General features: G+C 44.8%; 1 protein-coding gene and 1 long non-coding RNA gene across 2 annotated transcripts in view; one reads left to right on the top strand and one right to left on the bottom strand.

The window, feature by feature from the left end:
- LOC125126485 (uncharacterized) overlaps positions 1-14,105 on the top strand; it is a 65,823-nt gene extending 51,718 nt beyond the window's left edge. The window contains exons 2-3 of the long non-coding RNA XR_007134645.1: positions 11,267-11,489; positions 13,768-14,105. This is a non-coding gene — a long non-coding RNA (uncharacterized LOC125126485). The remainder of the gene's footprint in view (positions 1-11,266; positions 11,490-13,767) is intronic.
- The window catches only part of SH3RF2 (SH3 domain containing ring finger 2), a 125,838-nt gene that overhangs the window by 47,560 nt on the left and 54,938 nt on the right, over positions 1-23,340 (bottom strand). Inside the window, exons 3-5 of the mRNA XM_047778949.1 lie at positions 15,268-15,537; positions 11,347-11,442; positions 2,322-2,645 (exon numbers count right to left, since the gene is read on the bottom strand). Of these exons, the coding sequence (XP_047634905.1) occupies positions 2,322-2,645; positions 11,347-11,442; positions 15,268-15,537 (690 nt within the window). The remainder of the gene's footprint in view (positions 1-2,321; positions 2,646-11,346; positions 11,443-15,267; positions 15,538-23,340) is intronic.

Below are 23,340 nucleotides of genomic sequence, written 5' to 3'. Positions count from 1 at the left end.
TTTATGGTCAGCAGAAGTTTGAGATTATTATTGCTCTTCTTATTGTTTAGTATTAGAAGCCCCAGGATGCCCTGTTCACGTGTGCATTGTAAGCACCCAACAGGTGTCTCTTGGTGGAAAGAACTACCATGCCCTGTGGTCTTTCCGTAGGAAACGCTTCCTCCTCCCATCTCCCATGCCTGTGTGTATGTCACCACCATCTGCCCAGAGGTTTAGTCAGAGGTCGTGATTCCCTGATTCACTGAACACCTACTAGGGACTGTGTACTGTGGAAGGTCTCGGATGGGGAGGAAGGGGGAGCTTGTTAAGCTGGACCCAACCACAACTCTCCAGGATGCTAGAAAAAAGGATGCAGGAGAAATAGTCATTTGTTCAACTTGCCGCTCATCTTTAGATGTAGCTTCTAAGTGGGACATGTGAAGAGTGTGTTTTTGACAACATCTGGGCAAGCATGTGGAAATACTTAGGATCCACACCCATCTCAATCGAGAAGGGGCTCTCAGTACTGAGCAGGGGTTCTGTAGAGTACGATGCACAAGATGTTCAGTTCTCAGCACTTGTGAAAACCAGGAAGGAACACTACTTGTTGTGAATCCTGTTACGATGATCCACTCGGTCCAGCCTCTCTGGTGATGAGGCCAGTGATCAGCGTGAAGTAGAAAGGGACATGGAAGGCGACTCTGGGCTAGATCCTTTGGGGAACCAACGTACAGCGAGCGAGCTAGGCTCGGGGTGCTGCATGTGGGCTGTACTTGAGAGATGTACGTCTATACAGAGACGATGGTTTCGGAAAATTTCTGCTAGCCTTTCGCTCAACTGTGAGTCACTAGGTTTGGAGGGTGTGCATGTACATGTGTGCGTAGGGGGTGTAGAACTTTGGGCCCAGAGTGGGTGCACGCTTGTAAAAAAGTGTTTGGGGAGGTCCCTGCTGGTTTAGTGGTTAGGATTTGGCGCTTTTACCGCCGTGGCCTGGGTTTAGTCCCTGGTCTGGGAACTGAGATCCCCTATCAAGCCAGTGCACACTGTGGCCAAAGGAAAAAAAAAAAAAAAAGCACTTGGAGTGTGTGTGCAGGAAGGGAATTACATGGTTTTTTTTAATGCAAGGAGAGTGTATATGGAGGGGAGAGCATAATTGTGTGTGTGTGTGTGTGTGCAGTGCAAGTGGCGGGCAGAATTGCATCAGCAGCAGCCTCCTGGAGCCGCAGACAGTGGGATAAGGTATACAGTGCTGCAGGTGACTGTTTTCCTTTCAGAGCAGCACATGGGTCTTTGAGGAGCCCTTGACTTTCTCCTCCTCCTTGTCTTGTTAAAAAGGGATTAGAGTCCAATTAAGTCATTTAATCCCAAGGTAGAGACACATGTTGAAAAACAAGATTCACAGCTTAAAAAAAAATGACCTCAGTGCACGTTGAGGTCTGTCCTTTCAAGCTGCCACCTGCACGGTTCCAAAGAGTGTTTTTCAGCAGAATACCCGACACGCTCTTCTTAATTACGTTGCCTCGTACCGCCCACCCTTCATCTCTGCAAGTACCCTTCAGCCTAAATAGCCTCCTGCTGTTAGAAGCACTTCTGCTCCTGGACCGCTGCAGCTGTCCCTTGGCTTGACAACGCAGTGGCCGGGTTTCATAATAGTAACAGTCGCATTCATAATAATAGTATTAAGAGCTAGTGCTTAGCGGGTACTTCGTATATGCCGGGCATTGTGCTAAGCACTTTATATCCATTGTCTTATTAAATGCTACGTACAAGAACACCCACAGCTGGCTTCACGCACGTGTGACATGTGTAGTCACACAGGGCTCTGTGCTCAGAAGGGCCCTTCAATTGGGTGGATGCTCCACTGCGGCCGTCTAGAAATTCTTAATCACTTTCGACCTGCCTTTTCATTTTTCGCTGGGCCTCGCAAAGTAGGCAGCTAGTCCTGAAAACAGCCAGTGACCCACAGTTTCTTTTCCTTCCCTTCCGTGAGATGCCTAATACACTGTCAGAGGATGCCACACGCATGTCCAACGGGGATCCCAGAACACAATGCCATTATTTCTTTGGAGGGGGTTCTCTGGGGGATGCGAACTCTGCCATGGCTCTCAGCATAGGAGCGCCCCTCCTCCAAGCCTCAGCTTTCTCATCTATAAAATGGGGGTAACACCCCCCCCACCACCAATGACACCTTGCTCACGGGGTTTTTCAAGGACAACATGAGATCACATAGAGGCAGCTCTGGCACACGGTGACAGGAGTCATTATCAACGCACTGTGAGCGCCCAGAGGTGTGGGTCATTTCCCCAACTGCCCGTGCCCCTCCCCGGGGGCTGGTTCCGTACCTGTCCCACAGAGCTGGCAGAAGCATCGGCTTTCTCCATGTGCTGGGTGATCACAGAGGGGTTGCTGGAGCTGATCAACACCGGGGTGCTGATTTCCACCATGTGGCGCCCGGACGGAGAGTGCACCATCCTGTTGAGGGTGTTCAAGGCTGTCGTGATGGAGAACTGGCCGGGCCCCTTCCTCCCCGAGCCCGGGCCCCTCCGGAGCGCAGGCGCGTGGGTTGCTTTGCCTCCGGAGGGTGAGGACACCAGGGACAGGCTTTTCCTGTGGGACGACTGACGGCCTTTGTTCTTCTCTAGGAGCAGTCTTGCCGTAACGTTTGGCTGAAAAGACAAAAGGTCTGATGAGACTTGAGGTCATTCTGGTCTCATGTGAGCCGCTAAGTCCTACCCGGGCTCGTCTTAAGCCAGCTCAGATGCCACCACCTCAGGCGCCACTTCGCGGTCAGCTTCCCTCTTTTATCAGTAGGTCCTCAGTCCTTTGCAAGCTCAATCAATCCTCACACTAGATTGCAACGTCGGTACCACTTTTGTGCTGAGGTCCAAGGAAGTTAAAGCGCGCTGTGATGCTCTTCCCCAGCTGACTGGAGTCTTCCTTGGCCTGTTTCTCTCACCTCTCCCACCTTCTTTACCTGGGGGCCCTCCCCTCCTCCTTTAGCCACCCCTGAATCGCCCCTGGGGTGACTCCTTGCCCTTCTCAGTGTGCCTGCAGCCCCTGTGTTTTCCCACTCCTCACTGGCAGCGTTTCCTGTCTGTGCCTCCGCTGGACTGTTAGCTGCCTGACAGTCCACCTGCTTACACCTCCTCTCTGCTGTACCCCAGAGCCTTGGAGCCAGAATATAAATCCATGCAGGATCCTGCATCTATATGCTAAGACCGTCTTTGATTACTTCTTTTATTTTTTATTTATTTATTTTGTCTTTTGTGGTTTTTTTTCAGGGCTTCACCCGTGGCATATGGAGGTTCCCAGGTTAGGGGTCCAATCGGAGCTACAGCTGCTGGCCTACACCACAGCCACAGCAATGCCAGCAATGCCAGATCCACTGAGCGAGGCCAGGGATCAAACCTGCAACCTCATGGTTCCTAGTCGGATTCATTAACCACTGAGCCACGACGGGACCTCTGGTGACTTCCTTTAAATACTTCTAGCTCATCACCATTTTCTCTTGTCCTGTACCTCAGTGGTGTGCCAGTGCATCAGAAAAACAAACAAACCGCCCACCCCATTTGTGGAGTTTACCAATCTCTGGGTGGTAAATATCTACCAATGGTTTAACAGCTGGCTAGCAAGATTCCTGACACCACTGCAGCCATCTCCTGCCATCGAGTTCCAGCACAACCACTGACGGCACTGACTTCTGAATACCCTACCCACCAAAGGCCCGGCAAGTTCAATGTCCTCAGAAGTGGGACGTACGTTGACAAGAGGGTTTGTGTGAATAAACCTCCAGGACAATTTCTAAAATTTCCCTCGTTATGACTGTCCCCAGTTGCCCTTTCAAACTGCGTCTCGTTCTAATCTGGAGAGTCAGCTAGAGAGGTACGAATTTTTCAAAATAGTTGATTTACAGTGTGTTAATTTCTACTGTACAGCAGCGTGACTCAGGGATACATAGATGGATGTCCTTTTTCATATCCTTTTCCATTATGGTTGATCGCAGGATACTGACTATAGTTCCCTGTGCTATACAGTAGGACCGTGCTGTTCATCTGTTCTGCGTAATAGATTGCCTCTGCTAACCCCGAACTCCCAGTTCTTCCCTCCCCCACTTTCCTGTTGGCAACCACAAGTCTGTTCTCTATGTGAGTTTATTTTTGTTTTGCAGAGGTGCTGATTTAAGCCATACTTCAGACCCCACATATAAGTGCTATGACACGGTGTTTGTCTCTGTCTGGCTGACTTCACTTAGCATGGTAATCTCTAGGTCCATCCATGTTGCTGCAAATGGCACGATTTCAGTCTTTTTAATGGCTGAGTAATATTCCATCTCTCTCTCACTCTCTCTCTCACACACACACACACACACACAAATACTATGTCTTCTTTATCCATTCATTGGTCAGTAAGAACTTTTTAGTGATATAAGTGCTATGACACGGTGTTTGTCTCTGTCTGGCTGACTTCACTTAGCATGATAATGTCTAGGTCCATCCATGTTGCTGCAAATGGCACGATTTCAGTCTTTTTAATGGCTGAGTAATATTCCATCTCTCTCTCACTCTCTCTCTCTCTCTCTCTCACACACACACACAAATACCATGTCTTCTTTATCCATTCATTGGTCAGTAAGAATTTTTTAGTGACAATGTGAGGACGATTAAGATGATTAATATAGTTTAGCCAGAAAATTCTACAGACGATGTTTCTGCCTAAAGAAACTCATAGTACTGTGAAAAGAAAGGGGTATTATTATGTCCACTTTAAAGATAAGAGAGCTGAAGCCCAGAGGGGGTGACTTATAAGTGGCAGAGCCAGCAGGTGAACAGCCAAAGAAGAAAATATCCGGCAGCAGTGTGTCAGAGTGACCAGGGGAGGTGGCTACTTCAGATCAGCACGGGTGGGGGGAGGAGCGTCAAAGATGAGCTGCTGAGAGGGTGACATTTAAGCTGGGGCACCGATGCCAAGAAGGAGCCAGCCACGTGAAGATGGGGATAAGAACACGCTAGGCAGAGCAACTCTAAGCTGGTGGAAAGATCCTGAAGAGGGGGAAAGCTCAGCCTGTTCGAGAAGAAGATGAGAAAGATCAGAAAGAAGGGTGGAACAGAGCGAGGGAGGAGCAGGAGGTAAAGAGGAGACTGGGGGGCAGGCAGGAGCTGGCTTGCAAAAGGCTGGGAGGCTTCAGGTTTATTCTAAGTGTAACAGGAAGCCTTTGGCAGGGTTTAGGGAGGAGAGACACGACCCGATGGATGCTTTTAACAGCTCAAGCTACAGCTTGGCAGTTTCTTTCAAAGTTAAACACAGACTTACTGTCTAACCCAGCAATCCCACTCCTAGGTAAGAGAAATGAAAACTCAGGCTCACTTAAAAATTGGCGTGCAAAGGTTTATAGCTGCTTTATTCCGGGAGTCGCCAACACCAGGCAACAACCGCAGTGTCTTTCAGTTGGGGAGCAGACCACCCAGCTGGCACCTCCGCACAGGGGAATGTGAGTCAACAATAAAAATGGACACTACAGTGACACGCGACAGCACAGATGACTCTCAGAGGCACTGGCTGAGTGAAGGGAGCCAGACCCCCATGGCTCCAGCCTGTGTGACTCCGCTTCTGCGACATTCCAGGAAAGGAAACCTGCAGGAGGGAAGATGCAGGAGTGGTGGCCACGGGCTGCGGGTCAGGAAGGAGCGGACTTCAGCAGGGCAGCCTTCCCTGCAGCTTGAGGGGGTGGTGTCAGAACTGTTTTCTATCTTGATGGTGGCGTGGTTATACTGTCTGCATTTATCCGAATGTAGAGACACCAAAAGGAGCAGATTTTACCGTCTGTTAATAGAAGTAAATACATGCAATGCTCATTTTGTCTGCTGTTCAGAAGGACCAGACTGGAAGGAGGCAGATCAAGTGGGAAATTAGTCAAATCGTGGAGTCTTTAAAAAGTAATTTATTTTATTTTGTATTGGGGGTAGTTGATTTATAATGTCATGTTAATTTCTGCTGAACCACAAAGTGATTCAGATACACACACACATATTCTTTTTTTAAAAATATTCTTTCCCACTGTGGTTTATCATAAGATGCTGAAGGCAGTTATGCTCTACGCTGTGCAGTAGGACCTTGCTGTTTATCCATTTGACAGTTCGCATCTGCTAATCCCAGACTCCCAATCCACCTTCTCCCAGCTTGGCAGCCACAGGTCTGTTCTCTACATAGTTTAGGCCCGTTCTGCTGGAAGCCTGGATTAGGGATAATGTCATATGCTCCCCAGAGCACCCATCCTGCCTTTGTTCACCCACTAAGAGGACAGTATACACTCTCTGATTGAATGAGTCAAGTTCATCACGGTCATTCCCAGAGACCGTGACGTCGGCTAATTTGTTTCTGCCTCCACCTGACTGTTCTGGCCCCAGGTAAGCCCCACCGTGGGTGTTGCCACCAGCAACACAGGCAAAGGCCCCGTGGGACTCCAGGTCTCCTCCGTGCTCTGCCAGAGTGGTTAACAGCTCCGTTGGGGAAGGAACACGGAGCTCTTCAGTTTGTACCCACTCATTTGAAACAGTATCCTTGAGGTTCCCTGGGCTAAGTGAGGTTCATATAAACCAGGCAGGCCCCACTGGAAAAGCCCTGACAAGAACGGGGGCACGTAGGCTCAGCGTTGGTTTTTAACCACCTTTTGTCCAGGTGCAACTCAGGAAGTCCAATGATACATTAACAAGAAAAATCCTGTTTATGCCAAAACCCAACCCACCTCACTCTCAGCAGACAGCTCTCCTTCCTTCCTATTGCTTTGCATGGCGCTGTTAATTCAAAACTTACTTAAAGAGCTCTGAGCAAGTGCAGGTCTTAATGAAATGATTGGACTCAAAATTTAAGGGCTGCTTTCACAGGCTCAGTTTGGAGTTCAAGTCATTTTTGAAAATCAGGTTCTAGACTCGAGCAACCACTTGATTATCTTTCGCCCTCCTAGCAATTAGGAGAGCAAATGACGCGATGGCTAGTTCGATGATGACCTTGAGGGCTCTTGTAATCACGAATGTTAGAGGCTGAGTGGTGGGGAGAGGACTCACAGGAATAATCATTCAATATAGAAGTTTTGGAAAAAAGGATTTCAGAAAGGCATAATAAAATCAGGGGTGCCTTCCCCCCACCAGAGCTATGCAGAAGCTTCTTGAAATAATGCATAAGACCATGCAAGCTCTAACTGCACACATTTAAGCAGCTCCTGTGGATCCCACCATGGATTAATTGTACTTGATCTCTGTCCTTGGAGACTGAACCATTGTCTCCCAATCATCATAATTGTTCTTCAGCAAATTTGCTTGATCTGGCAAGCAGCCCTGCTATTGACCTAGGCACACAAATCAGAAAGTGGGGCATGATTCTTGGCCACACCCTCTCCCTTGTCTCCTACTTCTGTAAACCTACAAGTCCTATGGATCCACCTCCTAAAAGGTTCTGGAATCTGTCCACTTGTTTCTAGTCGAAGTCACAAGCATCCTCTAACTGAGCCAGGCAGTAGCCTTCTCATTGGTCTTTCTGCTCCTCCCTGCCCCCCACATTATTCTTCTCGCTGTAGCCAGAGCAATCTTTAAGAATCCCAAAGCTCATGGAGCCACTGCCTCATTTTAAATCTTTCAGTTGCTTCTGTTGATTCCCGGGTCAAGTTTGAACTTATGATATGGCAGAAACGATGAAAGCAAATCGTCCATGTAGTTTCCCATACTTCTCAGCTGACTTCAAGGCAGGTGGGACTGTTGGACTGGTTCAGGCCAATGAGCTATGAGTGACAAGTGTCACTGAGCTGAGGCCTTGGCTGATATGCACCTCACTCTTCCTCTTGGAAGAAGCCTAGGAAGTCCCTGTGTTCCGGATGGCCTGGCCTCAGTTGTCTGGTTTCTTGGTGACTATGTGAGCACAGCCTCTCAGCATTCTGTGCTGAACATGTAATACGGGTGAGAAGTAACTTTTTGGGAGTTCCCTTTGTAGCTCAGCAGGTTACAAATCCAACTGATATCTGTGAGGATGCAGGTGCAATCCCTGGCCTCGCTCAGTGGGTTAAGGATCTGGCGTTGCTGTGAGCCGTGGTGTAGGTCACAAACAAGGCTTGGATCCCAAGTTGCTGTGGCTGTGGTGTAGGCTAGTAGCTGGAGCTTAGATTTGACCCCTAGCCTCGGAACTTCCATATGGCTGCAGGTGTGGCGCTGAAAAGCAAAAGAAAGAAAAAGAGAAAGGAAGGAAGGAAACTTTTTCTTGATGAAACCACTGAAACTTGGGGGCTGTTTGTTACCACAGCATAACCTAGCTCATCCTGACTAATGCAGGAGGGTTTGCAAGTGCTCTGTGGTCCATGTTCCATTTGCTTCCTTGGCTTTACTCTCTAAGCTCCAGCTCTAATAGTCTTTGGTCCTCTGGGTGCAGCACATTTCCTCATCTTGCTGGTCTTTTGCACACATTTTACTTCTCTTCCCTAAAACACTCTTCCCTCCATGCTTACCTAACTCCTGATCATTCGTCGGATGTTGGCTTAAAATGCACTTGCCAACATTCTACCTAGGTAGGTGGCACATCATACCCTCCCTGCCCCCAACAGTTGCCTCTCCTTTGCTCTTTGCATCATTTTTGTCACACATATAATTACTACTTCTTTTTTTTTTGTCTTTTTTTAGGGCCGCACCCGCAGCATATGGAAGTTCCCAGGCTAGGGGTCGAATCAGAGCTGTAGCCACCAGCCTACGCTAGAGCCACAGCAACGCAGGATCTGAGCTGCGTCTTTGACCTACACCACAGCTCATGGCAACATCGGATCCTTAACTCACTGAGCAAGGCCAGGGATCAAACCTGCAACCTCATGGTTCCTAGTCGGGTTCATTAACCACTGAGCCACAACGGGAACCCCTATAATTACTTCTTAATGTCATCTTACAATCTTTGAAAGTTGGGACCCTTATCTGTCTTGCAGCTTTAGAACTTAGTGCAAGACCTGACACGGCAGGCCCTCAGTGAAAAAATTAGTTGCATCAATGAATATATATTGAGGACAGGGTCACTTCGAAAGGTTTGTTCTCTGAATTTTTTCCTAGTTAGCCTGAGGATGTCCCAAATAGTTTTTCATTCATTTGCTTGTCAAGATAATTTTTTAAAAAGTCTTATTGAAGTAGAGTTGATTTACAATGTTGTGATAATTCCTGCTCTACAACACAGTGATTCAGTGATACATCTACGCACATCCATTCTTTTTCAGATTCTCTTTCCATATAGATGATCATAGGATATTGGGTAGAGTTCTGTGCTGTGCAAAGCAGACACTCAAGCTCATTTTAAACAAAGTACCTGCTCTGTATTGGGCTAACTTATGAAGTACAAGCCACACAGCCATCATTATGTCCAGAGAAGAGAGACAACTCAGTGTTTAACTGGTTGCTGGAATTTTATGGAAAAAGTAAATTTCTAGCTAAGCTTCATAAAATGAGTGCAGTTGAAGAAGTAGAGAGTTTAGGTGAGTGTACCTGGAACGGGCTTCAGCAAGAGAAAAAGCACTATTATTTAGGAGACATAGTAGGAAGACCAGCCTCTCTGGCTTCACCCTCTTTTTCTTCTTGCATTTTTCGTCCCTCCCATACAGCTGAGTAAACGGTTACAGGGAACCCTGAGAGCTGGGCCGTGTTCTGGTCAAACCATCAACTTCAGCGTGCTTTTGCTCTTAGAATGGAAAAACTAGTTCCTTCTTTCCAACTATGCTTCCGTCCTGTTTCACCTCAACTCCTGGAGGGCAAGGAGCATACTTTTTGCCTCTCTTATAGGCTGGCACTGCTCACTTTTAATGCTCTATGCCTGGTAAGATGGCGCTTCTATTTCAAATAGCTGGAAGATGGAGCTGTATGCCTGCCCAATAAATAGAGTTAAACGATGAAACCTCTCTTTTAAATTTGTGATGACCTGCTTCAAAGCAGGGTGAGGCTAACAGCTACAGAATTTAGGGGCTATGGGTTATGTTATTACGCTGGAGAAATAGGTAGATAGCCTAGCATGTGTTCTTTCTTTTTTAAAAAATTAGACTGAAAATTAACAATAGGAGTAGTATGTGGAAAGCTCTGAAGATTTAGAAAATATGAGTCTGCAGAAGAAAGTGAAAATCATGTCACCATCTGGTGATCATTACTGTTAATATTTTGGTATCTATTCTTCTAGTTCTTTATGCATTTATATATACACACATGCATTCATAAAGCTATTTTCAAGCAGTTAACTTTTGGGGGGAGGGGGGCTGAGCTTGTGGCAGATAGAAGCTCCCAGGCCAGGTATCCACCCTGTGCCACCGCGACAACCCAAGCCGCTGCAGTGATCATGTCAAATCCTTAACCCGCTGTGCCACACGAGAACTTCATCAGACATTTAATTTGTTTTTGAAAAACTGGTAGAAAACACGTAACACAACTGACTGTATTAACCATTTTTAAGTGTACAGTTCGGTAGTGTTGATTATATTCACATGCTTGAGAAGCAGCACTTCATCTTCTAAGTCTGAAACTCTACACGCATTACATTTGTTTTCCTAAATAATCAATCACAGACCTCTTTCCATGACACCAGATACCCCCTGAAATGGAGTATTTCCCTTTAACATTATTTTTAATGGTTAGGCATATTTCCAATACCAAAGTTTTGAAAAACCAAAACCCTTATTGCTGGATATTTAAGATTTGATTTTTCACCGCTGTGCATAATGCTATGGTGAACATTTTTGCTTATTTTGTATATATATCTTTGCACACTTGGTTTTCTATCTTTTTATTTTGTTTTGATTTTTATTTTTTCTGTTATAACTGATTTATAATGTTCTGTCGATTTCTGCTGTACAGCAAAGTGACCCAGTCATATACATATGTGCGTGTATACACACACACACACACATTCTTTTTCTCCTTCATGGTCCATCACAAGTGACTGGATACAGTTCCCTGGGCTACACAGCAGGATCTCATTGCTTATTCACGTCAGTGCTATAGTTTGCATCTACTAACCCCAAACTCCCAGTCCATCCCCCTTGCGTAGTTGTTTTACTATTTCCTTCTAATGAACTCTCAGGTGTGGAATTAATGACTCAAAGGAGATGCGCATTTTCAACATCCTTGATAAGAGCTTGGGGTTGGGGATGAGAGACAGCCTCAATCTGATGGGTCAGCAGAATGAACAGGCCCAGCTTCCCACACTCTTACCACAGATGGGTGTTATTTTCTAGCATCTCCTCTCCCAAGACTTTAGTTTATTCTAAAACAAGCTTCATCTCCCACAGGAACTGTTCTCAGGCATCCCTGGAGCACATGTCTAATTCTGAGGAAGCGCGAGTCAGATGTGGGCTTGGTGCTCACGTACCTCTACAAACAGGATGGGGAAAATGCCGACTTTATCTCCTATCTTGCCTTCCGCCCAGTTCTCATCCACTCGGCTGATCACAGTGATGATATCGTCCTGGAAGACAGAAAGTCTCCTGGTCAGCCGTGATTCTCAGTTCTCAGGTACGCTCGGTGGGCATCAGCTTGTAGTGCAGATGGGGAAAGGGCAAGGGAGGTGACTCTCTCATGAGTTATGTACAAAATCTCCCACTAAAACGATCTCTCTCCATAAAGGGCAGTATTTGGGTCGCCAAGACCTAAAGAGGCGTAGAAATAATCTGGAGCATCATAGAATCCAACAGGAAAGCATGGAAATGTCTCCAGTTTCCCATCACCAGCAGAATCTGGGCTTTGCATTTAAATCAATCTGATGGAGAAATCAAGGTGGAAGCCACAGGGACAGAGACGCTTGGCTGCATTCTGATTTTGAACACCTTTCAGAACCTATTCAGTTTTGAATGTATCAAAAAGGTGGCTTTTCATGCATGTTTTTCTTATTATGAAAGGTTAAATGTAGATTTTTAGAAACATTTGGAAATACAGATAAGCAAAACAAAGGATTCTATCACAATATAGATCAACTACTGTTAACACCTTGGTTAATATGTTTTTTTCCCCAAATTTTTTTCTATGAGAATGAAATAGTCGTAGACAGAAACACACTAATTTTTAAAAATTTTTCCAAAAAAATACATAGGCATACAATAAAGTACATACATTTTAGATGTAAAGCTTGATGAATTTTTAAAATTCAGTATATCTACAAAACCCCTATCTGAAGCAAGAAATAGAAAACATTTCCAGGAGTTCTCGTCGTGGCTCAGTGGTTAACGAATCCAACTAGGAACCATGAGGTTGCAGGTTCGATCCCTGGCCTTGCTCAGTGGGTTAAGGATCTGGCGTTGCCGCGAGCTGTGGTGTAGGTCGCAGACGTGGCGTCTTGGATCCTGCGTTGCTGTGGCTCTGGCGTAGGCTGGTGGCCACAGTTCTGATTAGACCCCTAGCCTGGGAACCTCCATATGCCGTGGAGCGGCCCTAGAAATGGCAAAGAGACGACAAAAAAAGAAAAGAAAAGAAATTTCCAGCACCCAGGTGGCTTTTCTGTGTTCTTTCCTACCAGCTGGTGAGAGGTCACCACGGCTCTGACTTCACTGTCTACTTTCATTGGGCCTATTTGGTATTTTATACAAGGAAAATCATGCAGGGACACACATCTTTCACTTAGTATCATATCAGTGACACAGTTCCATGTCCATACCTGTTTGGCCCTCTGCACCTGAGGGCTCAGCTCTGATCTCTGCCCCTCAGTGATGGAGATGAACCCAGATCGAAATCCACTACTGCACCCACACCTTTCCTTGGCTTTCTTGACCTTATAACAGCCTGCAGTTGCACCTGGATAGGTGATTGTTTCCTTAATGCCCGCCACCCCTTTAGACCCCAAACACTGCGTGTGCAGGGCTGCATCTGTTTTGCTCATTGGCGTGTCCCTAACACCTTAAACAACAGCTCTCCTTTAGTAGCCACCCAATCAATCTGCCTTCCTTCTTTCCTTCCTTCCTTTCTCTCACTCATCGGTATACAGACACACCTTTATTTTTAACTCAAGTATAGTTGATGTGGACATACATTGTAGTGTTAATTTCAGGTGTGTAGCACAGTGACTCATCTCCATATATAGATATTCTTTTTTGGATTATTTTCCCTTGCAGGTTATTACAAGATACTGAGTCGAGTCCCTTGTGCTCTTTTATATATATATTTTTTATTGAGATATAGCTCATAATGTATGTTTCAGGTGTATGACATAGGGAGTCACAATTTTTTTTTTTTTGGTCTTCGGGGCCGCACTCGTGGCGAATGGAGGTTCCCAGGCTAGGGGTCGAATCAGAGCTGCAGCTGCTGGCCTACACCACAGCCACATCAACGCCAGATCTGAGCTGCGTCTGCAACCTACACCACAGCTCATGGCAGTGCTAGATCTTTAACCCACTGAGCGAGACCAGGGATCGAGCCTGTGTCCTCATGGATCATAGTTGGGTTTGTTATCACTGAGCCACTATGGGAACTCTTTGATTCACAATTTTTAAGGAGTTAATATTTCTTGAATCCATTCACGCATGAATGAATAAATGAAGGTGTGAAACTGACCATGCAGAAAACTATAAACTGTGTAGAAAACTCTAAAACTGACTGAGATAGAAAATATTAGGAAAAGGGCAGCTTGGAGACGGGAGAGCTTGAATTTTCTTTGGATGTGCTGAGGTTAGGAAGACCCGGAGATCTCCTAGTCCAGGCTCGGCCTTCTACAGCCCCCCCCTCCACCCCCCCGCCAGGGATCAAATCCTCTCTTCTGGGTCCTTTATCGTAATTTCCTATTTGTGTCTGTCCCACCCCCTAGACTGCTGGCTCCGTGAGGAAAGTGGCAATGACTCATCACTGTGTCCACAGTGGCTGGCCTGGCACGTGGCTGGATTCAGTGGATGAACAAGCAGGTGGGGTAAGTGTCTCAGCGTGCAGATTCCCAGAGAGGAGCTGAAAGGCAGATAATGCTTTTCCTGCCTGTGTCCTCCTCCTGCTGCATCCTTAGAGCCCAGTGTCCAATGCCTGGCACAGAGCAGACACTCAATACATGTTCGTGGGATTGAACTGCCCTCCTCCAGCTGTAGTCAAAGTATAAAATTTGCAGTTCAGGCATTTCCCCTGTGGTGCAACAGGTTAAGGATCTGACATTGTCACTGCAGTGCCTTGGGTCACTGCCGTGGCACAGGTTCAGTCCCTGGCCTGGGAATATCCACAAGCTTCGAGTGCAGCCCAAATCAGTAAACAAAGAGAATCTGCCGTTCAGCTGGAGGGGCCTCATTCTGAGCTGCCGAGACAATAACAAAGGTGAGTCTTGCAAAATACCGAGGACAGCCAGGGAATCTGAAGTAAATCTTGTTTTCAGCAGCGATGGAATAAAAATGTTTTACCAAACAAGAGACCTTTCCTGAGCTTTTGTAGCAGTGCCACTTGTATTGCAAGTAGCAAAGAATGAAAATCACCCCAGCTTTTGTTTCTATGAGAGAATGTGAATGTTCAGGGAATAATAAACACTGAATACAGAGACAGAGTCGACCCTCTGTGTCCTGGGGTTCTGCATCCTCGGCATCCAGAGGGTCCTGGAACCAGTCGCCCTTGGATATCGTGGGATGGTTGCAGCCTAGACTTCAGCAGACTTGTTATTACTTGCACATGGTGAAGAATCCTCCAATAAAAAAGAGAGGGGAAAACATTTCAGGGTAACTGATGTGCTCGGAAAATATAACTTGTGATTATTTATGGGTGGAGATGTAATCTGGTTATTGTGTGTCTTGAATGCAATATTTACAACAAACTAGAGTGTTTGGTGTATTTTGAATGCAATGTTTACAACAAACTGTCAATATGCAGAATGAGGGAATCAGACCTTGGTCAGCAAGGGAACCCTTCCGGATACCCACTGGAAAGATAGGAGCCGTCCTTCTGCATAGGATGCTGTTCCCCTGTGGGTGTAATCGTCTGTCCATGTATCTGTTTCTCCCACTACTCTGCCTGCGGGCAGGTGCTGTGACTCGTGCCTGCTGTGTCCCCAGTGAAGCTCAAAATGCCTGTGGAATGAATGCGTGAGGGTGTGGATGCTTATTTTTCTCATCGCCGTGGAAAAGGTTTGATGATTTCTATCACACTCCTATTTGATTTCTCCGGTGACTTCACTTCCATATAATCTGAACGGTCCATACACATGCCATATAGATGCATACATTTATAATTTATATGTAAACTCTAATTTTTAAACGTTAGCACACGCTCAACAAACACTCCAGGTCTGGCCAGTCTTTACGTGGTCACTGGAGACTTGGGTGCCTGCCCCAAATCTCACCTTGAGGAAGGTCAGGCAGTCCTGGTTCTCGCTCTTGTCCCTGTCGCGTAGGTCGAAGTTGTAGAGGGCCCGGCAGAGAGGGGGTGGCTGGGGCAGCTGCTTGATGACTTCCACGGAGCTGGCGGGGAAGACCCCGCTGACTCCGTTGATCTCCCCCTGGTACCAGTTCTCGTCCAGCTGCCTCCGGAGAAGGATGACATCTCCCTTATTGAACCTCAGGTCGCCGGGATTCTGCCCTCGGTAGTTGCACACGGCCTTCGCTCGAGGCACCTGCAGTGGCACAGACCAGCATGTACTTGGCTTAGAGGCGGGAGGAAGGAAGGGGTCATATTAATAACGAATTATAGACACTTCCTGTGTGTTGAGTGCTGTATGTGCGTCAACTTAGTTAACTGTTGAGATGTGATCATCTTATTTAACCAGCTCTCTTACTATCTTCAATTCTAAGATGCAATGACCAAGGCGCAGAGTGGCTGGGTAACTCACCTAAGGTGACACAGCGGAGAAATGGCAGATAGGAGATTTGAACTCAGACAATCTGATCTTAGAGCCCCTGTTCTTAATCACTATGCAGGGAAAAGGATCTTGGACTTGACTCCAACTGTGAATTTGAGTGAGTCCATGACTCTTTCCGGGCCCTGAATACTGATTCTGCATTCTGGCTCCACCTCTTCCCTTTTGTGCAACCACGCTCAAATTATTTCATCTCTTAGACCACATGCATTTATAAAATGGGTACTAATATGATATCTAGCTCATCAGGCTTGTTGTGAGGACTACAGAATATTCCTAATGCATTTTGTGTATCCTTGATACACAGTATGTGCTCAGTAAATGACATCTCTTATAATCATTATCTGTAACATCGGGCTACTGATATTTTACCTACTCCTCAGTGTTAACAGGGAGAAAATGGAGGTGAAAACCCACTGAAAATACAAAGTGCTAGGTGAGAGCGATGCCGCATAGTTTGTCCTGAGCCTTGTCTAGAAAGTGTAAACCCCACGAGCGTTTGTGTCCTTAGGAAACACAACGGAGACGAAGAGACAGAAATCAAGCATCACTTTAAAAAATCAGCTAAAGAATCATCATTTGTCAAATCAGTTGTCTAGGTAATTATTTCAGTCAAATGTGTTTTTTTTTTTTTTCCCCTAATTGAAAAGGGTTTCTTCAGAGAGAAATGGCCTCATACTGGTCTTACTTGAAGTTGGTTTGGCAGATGGGAAGTTCTAGTAATGTAGGTTTTATAGAAAGCCCTTCAGTGTCACCTGCAAAGGTACTGTGTTTTGTGCTTTCCTCAGTCATAGGGTGACAGAGTCCCTTTTTCTGGGGGATGATATGTCTAAGGGCATGTCAAGGAGACATGAATTCAGTTCTTCAAGGACCTTCTGCATCTGCGGTACTAATTTGAAAAGCAATCTCAAGCAGCTTAGGGGTCGAAACGAGACCTAAACAGCACCCTATTGCTGATGGGGCAGTAGAGCAGTGTTTTTCTGCTGGTCCCTGGATACAGCAAGGAGAACCCCAGGAGTTAGGAAACCACAGCAACACAGCCCATCCTCTGGAAACTGGTGGGAAAGTGAGCTGGGATGTATGCGGTAGGAGGTTTGACACGCTATTGTGAATAAATGGAATGGGTTGAATAAATTATGATACACCTGTACAATGGAAAATCTGGCAGTCATTAAAATTGATGGTGTTGATCTATAATAAATAACACTGAGAGTTACTCGCTGTATGCTGTCAAGTAGAAGAAGGTAAAAAGTTGTATAGACCAGGCTTTCATTATAAATATACACATATATATTTTTAACCTGGAAAATGTTAGATGCCTATACACTAACATGTCAAGAGAGGTTATTTCTAAGTGGTGAGATTTTTGAATGTTAAAAATTGTTTCCCTATGCGCTTTGCATATTTTCTAACTTTTCTGCAGTGAAGTAATGGTGTTATCTATTAAAATTGAATAGTTAAAATAAATGGAGCCAAGGGATGAGAAGTGAAAGATATGGGAGGAATTTAGGAAGAAAATAAGCCAACTGAGTAGGATCAACAAACCATGGAATTACTTTGAGAGAAGCTGCTCCCTTATCTGAGAAATAAGCTGGCAGAAGCAGAATGAGGGCAGAGGGTTTCTGGGGGATGATCTGAATCTATTAGACTCCCCAGGTTAGATGTGTCAGGGAAGAATAGCTGTCCCTCCCCCTCTTCCTTCTCCAAATTTTACATTTTGATATAAATCATTTTTTTTTCTGGGTACAAGAGCCCGTCACACACTGGTGACAGTTTTACCAGCCTCTTTGGCAACTGCATCTGGCCAATGGGATATATGCCAGTTTTAGGAAGTGTCCTTACTGAGAGAGATTGAGTTTCTCTTTCTTTCCTCCATTTCGCTGTGTGGAATGCAGATGTGATTGCTGGAGCTCTAGCTGCCGTCTTGAACAATAAGGTTGAGGGTTACATCTAAAAAGGGGAAAAGGCAGTCTGGGTTGCAGAGCTGCCAGGCAAGTCCTGGATTACTTTACTTCCAGACTTTTGTCTGAAAGCTAAATAAACTACCATCTTGCCAAATACCCTATTATTCTGGATTTATAAAAGGAAAAGAAAGAAAAATAATGAAGAATGAAAAATTAGGAAAAAGGAGAGTTGAAGCCCTTTTGACTTTGCCTACTAATGATAATATTGGTAGCTAGTATTTACTGAGTGCTTCTTCCTATGCACTGGTACTATGCTAAGGATACCACAATATATTTTAATTCTCACAACAACTTGTGATTAGAAGACTGGCGATCAGAGAGGTTAAAAAGTTGCCTAGGTTCACAAAACTATAAAGTGATAGATTTTAGGATTTGAGCTCAAGTCTGACCATCTTTAAGCTCCAGCTCTTAAGCACTCAACCAGTGTTTCTCAAAATGAAGGCTGTAATTTACTTATGTTGAAATCCCAGGAGATGTTAAAAATGTGGATTCCTGGACCCCATCCCTGACCTATTTGACAGCATCTCTCAGAGGGCAGCTCAGGCAGCCGCATTTTCTTTTTCTTTCTTTTTTTTTGTCTTTTTGCTATTTCTTGGGCCGCTCCTGTGGCATATGGAGGTTCCCAGGCTAGGGGTCTAATCAGAGCTGTAGCCACCGGCCTACACCAGAGCCACAGCAATGTGGGATCCGAGCTGCGTCTGCCATCTACACCGCAGCTCATGGCAACGCTGGATTGTTAACCCACTGAGCAAGGGCAGGGACCGAACCCACAACCTCATGGTTCCTAGTCGGATTCGTTAACCACTGCGCCACGACGGGAACTCCAGGAAGCCGCATTTTCATCAGGCTCTCTCATCTGTCCAGTTTGAGGCCCCTGGTCTAAGTCATATCTTACTCTAACTAAAATGGGAGTGATGGAATTCTGATGTAGATTTTGTAAATGGCTAAGCTGCTTCTCTCCTTTCTTTTCTGGGACATTCCCTTATGTATGTTAATGACTACGGGACAAATATATTAAACTAAAACTGCACAAAATGCTTAAATCTCTTTGAAGAGGCACTTGGAAACCCCAAAATGGTACCAGTTGCCTGACAATCTTCTCTCTTCTCCATCTTGCCCCAGTAGAAAATAAGTATTGAGGAAGTGACTGGTAAATTCTGTTTTTAACATGAAGATTCTTTTCATCATTTTCTCTTCATTTTCCCCTTTTCTTCTCAGTTCTACATTCATCCTTATAGGAAACACTGGCTTCTGTACTGTAAAGGAAGTGGGTGTGAAGGTGGGGAAGGAGAGAGTCTGAAGAGGGGAAGGAAATTAGCATTCACATGGTATAAGCCATAGAAATTTGTCTGATATTACTGCACGGCGGCACTTTCTATGAACTGTGTCATTCATATGATCTCAAAGCCCTGTGAAGTAGATGGTGTTTTCCCATTTTATTGATGAAGAAGCAGAAGGTCTGAGATGTTTAGTGTCACCAGGCAAGGTTGCACAGCCCATGGACAGTGGCCCCGAGACTGACTTCTGCTCATTTGACCTCAAAGCCCTGATTCTTCTCCTGCCCTCCTTCTCTTTCATCCCCCCCCCATGTCACCTAGTATATTTTTCCATCATAAAACTCAATTGGGTTGATGCTTTCTAATCAGCATCTGAACAGAGGGTGAATGCAATCTGCTTGCTGCTTGATGCATTAGCATGAATTATTGAACTCCGGAGCCCTCACACAAAAGTTCAGCACCTGAAGAGACTCAGATGGCTGATTCTATCCAGTCCTCAGTGGGTCTCTCGGGACAGTGACTTCAAATTCAACATCAGCCATCACCCCTTGTATTGTTGGAAACAGCTTTTACCACCCACACCTGGATTCTGTCTCGACAGGTGCAGGCGGGAGGGGGAGTGGGGGATAAAGTGGGTGTGGAGGTCTCACAGCCAGGTCATGACAAAATTTTTTCCTGGTGTTTTTCAGAAAGCCAGCTAATCCAGTGGAAGCTTGTGTGTTCACATAAAAAGCTTTCTTTTTTTTTCTGAGATTCAAAAGGGTTAATACTGCTATGCTTTTGTAATTTCTCCATTGATTTGTCAATTCAGTGGGGGTCGAAAGCCATGAGGGCCATGCCTTTGATGGGGGATAAAGCAGAGAACCCAGCAATAAGGGAAGAGGGGCATGCAGACACATTAGGAGGACAATTCTGTTGTATTAGTTGTGTGTGTTGGTAGTAAAATGACAGGCATCCTTTCTCTGAGGATTCACCTGTTTGCTCACCATCTCCTCACGGTGAGCCATCCCCTCTGATCACACCACATACACCTTGGTATGAGGCCCAGACTGGCCAGTTATATGACTGAGCAGGACCCTGTGAGGGCCTTTCTGGGGACAGACACCTCCTCCCTGCCATGTTCCCTGTCTCTTCTTTGCAGAAAAACATTAGACTCTTAAGCCTTCCCTGAGTGCCAGAGAACAAATTTAATTTAAAAAACATGAATTCTTAGAAAAGTACAATCTTCCAAGACTGAACTAAGATGAAATAGAAAAGATGAATGGACCAATCACAAGTATTGAAATTGAAACTGATTAAAAAACTTCCAACATGCAAAAGTCCAGGACCAGATGGCTTCACAGGCAAATTCTGTCAAACATTTAGAGAAGAGCTAACACCTACCCTTCTGAAACTATTCCAAAAAATTGCAGAGGAAGGGACACTCCCAAACTCATTCTATGAGGCCACCACCACCCTGTTACCAAAACCAGACAAAGATACCACACAAAAAAAGAAAACTACAGGCCAGTTTCACTGATGAACATAGATGCAAAAATCCTCAACAAAATACTATCAAACCGAATCCAACAATACATTAAAAGGATTGTAGATCATGATCAAGTGGGATTTATCCCAGGGATGCAGGGGTTCTTCAATATCCACAAATCCATCAGTGTGATACACATGAACAAACTGAAGAATAAAAACCATAATATCCTCTCAATAGACACCGAAAAAGCCTTTGACAAAATCCAACACCCATTTCTGATAAAAACCCTTCAGAAAATGGGCATAGACGGAAACTACCTCAACATAATAAAGGCCATATATGACAAACCCAGAGCTAACATCATTTGCAATGGTGAAAAGCTGAAAGAATTCCTGCTGAGATCAGGAGCAAGACAAGGATGTCTGCTCTCGCCACTACTCTTCAACATAGTTTCAGAAGTCCTAGCCACAGCAATCAGAGAAGTAAAAGAGATGAAAGGAATCCAAATTGGAAAGGAAGAAGTAAAACTATCCCTATTTGCAGATGACATGATACTATATGTAGAGAATCCTAAAGACTCTACCAGAAACCTGTTAGAGCTCATCCATGAATTTGGCAAAGTTGCAGGATACAAAATTCATACACAGAAATCAACTGCATTTCTATATACTAACAAAAGATCAGAAAGAGAAATTAGGGAAGCAATCCCATTTACCATCACATCCAAAAGAATAAAATACCTAGGAATAAACCTACCTAAAGAGACAAAAGCCCTGTCCTCTGAAAACTATAAGACACTGATGAAAGAAATCAAAGATGACACAAAGAGATGGAAAGACATACCATGCTCTTGGACTGGAAGAGTCAATATTATCAAAATGACTCTACTACCCAAGGCAATCGACAGATTCAGTGCAATCTCCTTCAAATTAAGAGGACATTTTTCACAGAAGCAGAACAAAATATTTTAAAGTTTGTTTGGAAGCACATAAGACCCAGAATAGCCAAAGACATCCTAAAAAAGAAAAATGGAGCTGGAGGAACCAGGCTCCCCAACTTCAGACTATGCTACAAAGCAACAGTCATCAAAACCATATGGTACTGGCACAAAGACAGACACATAGATCAGTGGAACAGGATAGAAAGCCCAGAATTAAACCACGCACCTACAGCCAACTCATCTATGACAAAGGAGGCAGGAGTATACAATAGAGAAAAGACAGCCTGTTCAACAAGTGGTGCTGGGAAAACTGGACAGCCACATGCAAAAGAATGAAATTAGAACACTCCCTAAACACCATACACAAAGAGAAACTCAAAATGGATTAAAGACCTAGACATAAGACCAGATACTATAACACTCTAGAGGAAAACATAGGCCACTCTCTGACATAAATGATAGCAACATCTTCTCAGAGCCACCTCTTAGAGTAATGACAGTAAAAACAAAACTAAACAAATGGGACCTAATCAAACCAAAAAGTTTCTGCACAGCAAAGGAAACCCTAAACAAAACGAAAGACAACACACAGAATGGAAGAAAATATTTGCAAATGAATCAACTGACAAGGGATTAATCTCCAAAATCTATAAACACCTCCTACTGCTCAATACCAAAAAAACGAACATCCCCATCAAAAAACAGGCAGAAGATCTAAACAGACAGTTCTCCCAAGAAGACATAACAGATGGCCAGGAACCACATGAAAAGATGTTCAACATCACTCATCATTAGAGAAATGCAAATCAAAACCACTCTGTGGTACCACCTTACACTAGCCAGAATGGCCATCATCAAAATGTCTACAAACAGTAAGTGCTGGAGAGGGTGTGGAGAAAAAGGAACCCTATTATCCTGTTGGTGGGATTGTAAATCGGTGCAACCACTGTGGAAAACAGTATGGAGATGCCTCAGAAAACTAAAACTAGAACTACCATTTGACCCAGCAGTGCCACTCCTGGGCATCTATCCAGAGAAAGCCATGACTCGAAAAGACACATGTACTCCAATGTCCACTGCAGCACTATTTGCAATAGCCAAGACAAGGAAACAACCTAAATATCCATCAACAGAGTAGTGGATCAAGAAGATGTGGTACATATACACAATGGAATATTACTCAGCAATTAAAAGGAACAAAATAATGGCATTTTTAGCAACATGAATGGACCTAGAAGTTATCATGCTACGTGAAGTCAGTCAATGAGACACTAACATCAAATGCTATCACTGACATGTGGAATCTAAAAAAAGTACACAATGAACTTCTTTGCAGAACAGACACTGACTCACTGTCAAAGGAGACAGTTTGTGGGGGGGGGAATGCACTGGGGGTGTGGGATTGAAATCCTATAAAATTGGATTGTGATGATCATTGCACAACTATAAATGTAATAAATTCATTGAGTAATTAAAACAACTTTAAAAGAAAAACATGAGAAAATGCAGAAACAAAACCAAACAAGGTAAAATAATAATTTAGTCATAATACAAAGTCTATGACCTTTAGTTCCTCGCCAATGGCTACAGTATCTATTACATAGTTAATATTCTGAGGAGTTCCCATCGTGGCTCAGTGGGTAGCAGACTTGACTAGGATCCATGAGGATGCGGGTTAGATCCCTGGCCTCGCTCAGTGGGTTAAGGATCTAGCGTTGCCGTGAGTTGTGGTGTAGGTTGCAGACTCAGCTTGGTTTTGAAGTTGCTGTGGCTGTGGGCTGGGCCAGCAGCTGTAGCTTCAATTGGACCCCTAGCCTGGGAACCTCTATATTCCGCGAGTGTGGGCCTTAAAAGCCAGAAAAAAAAAAGACAAAAAAAAGATAATATTCTGAGCCATATCCTTGAGTT

This window comes from Phacochoerus africanus, chromosome 4, assembly GCF_016906955.1.
Source record: "Phacochoerus africanus isolate WHEZ1 chromosome 4, ROS_Pafr_v1, whole genome shotgun sequence".
NCBI classification, from domain to species: Eukaryota; Metazoa; Chordata; class Mammalia; order Artiodactyla; family Suidae; genus Phacochoerus; species Phacochoerus africanus.
The sequence above is the reverse complement of the archived record's forward strand: the minus strand, read 5'-3'. Positions and strand labels throughout refer to the sequence as shown.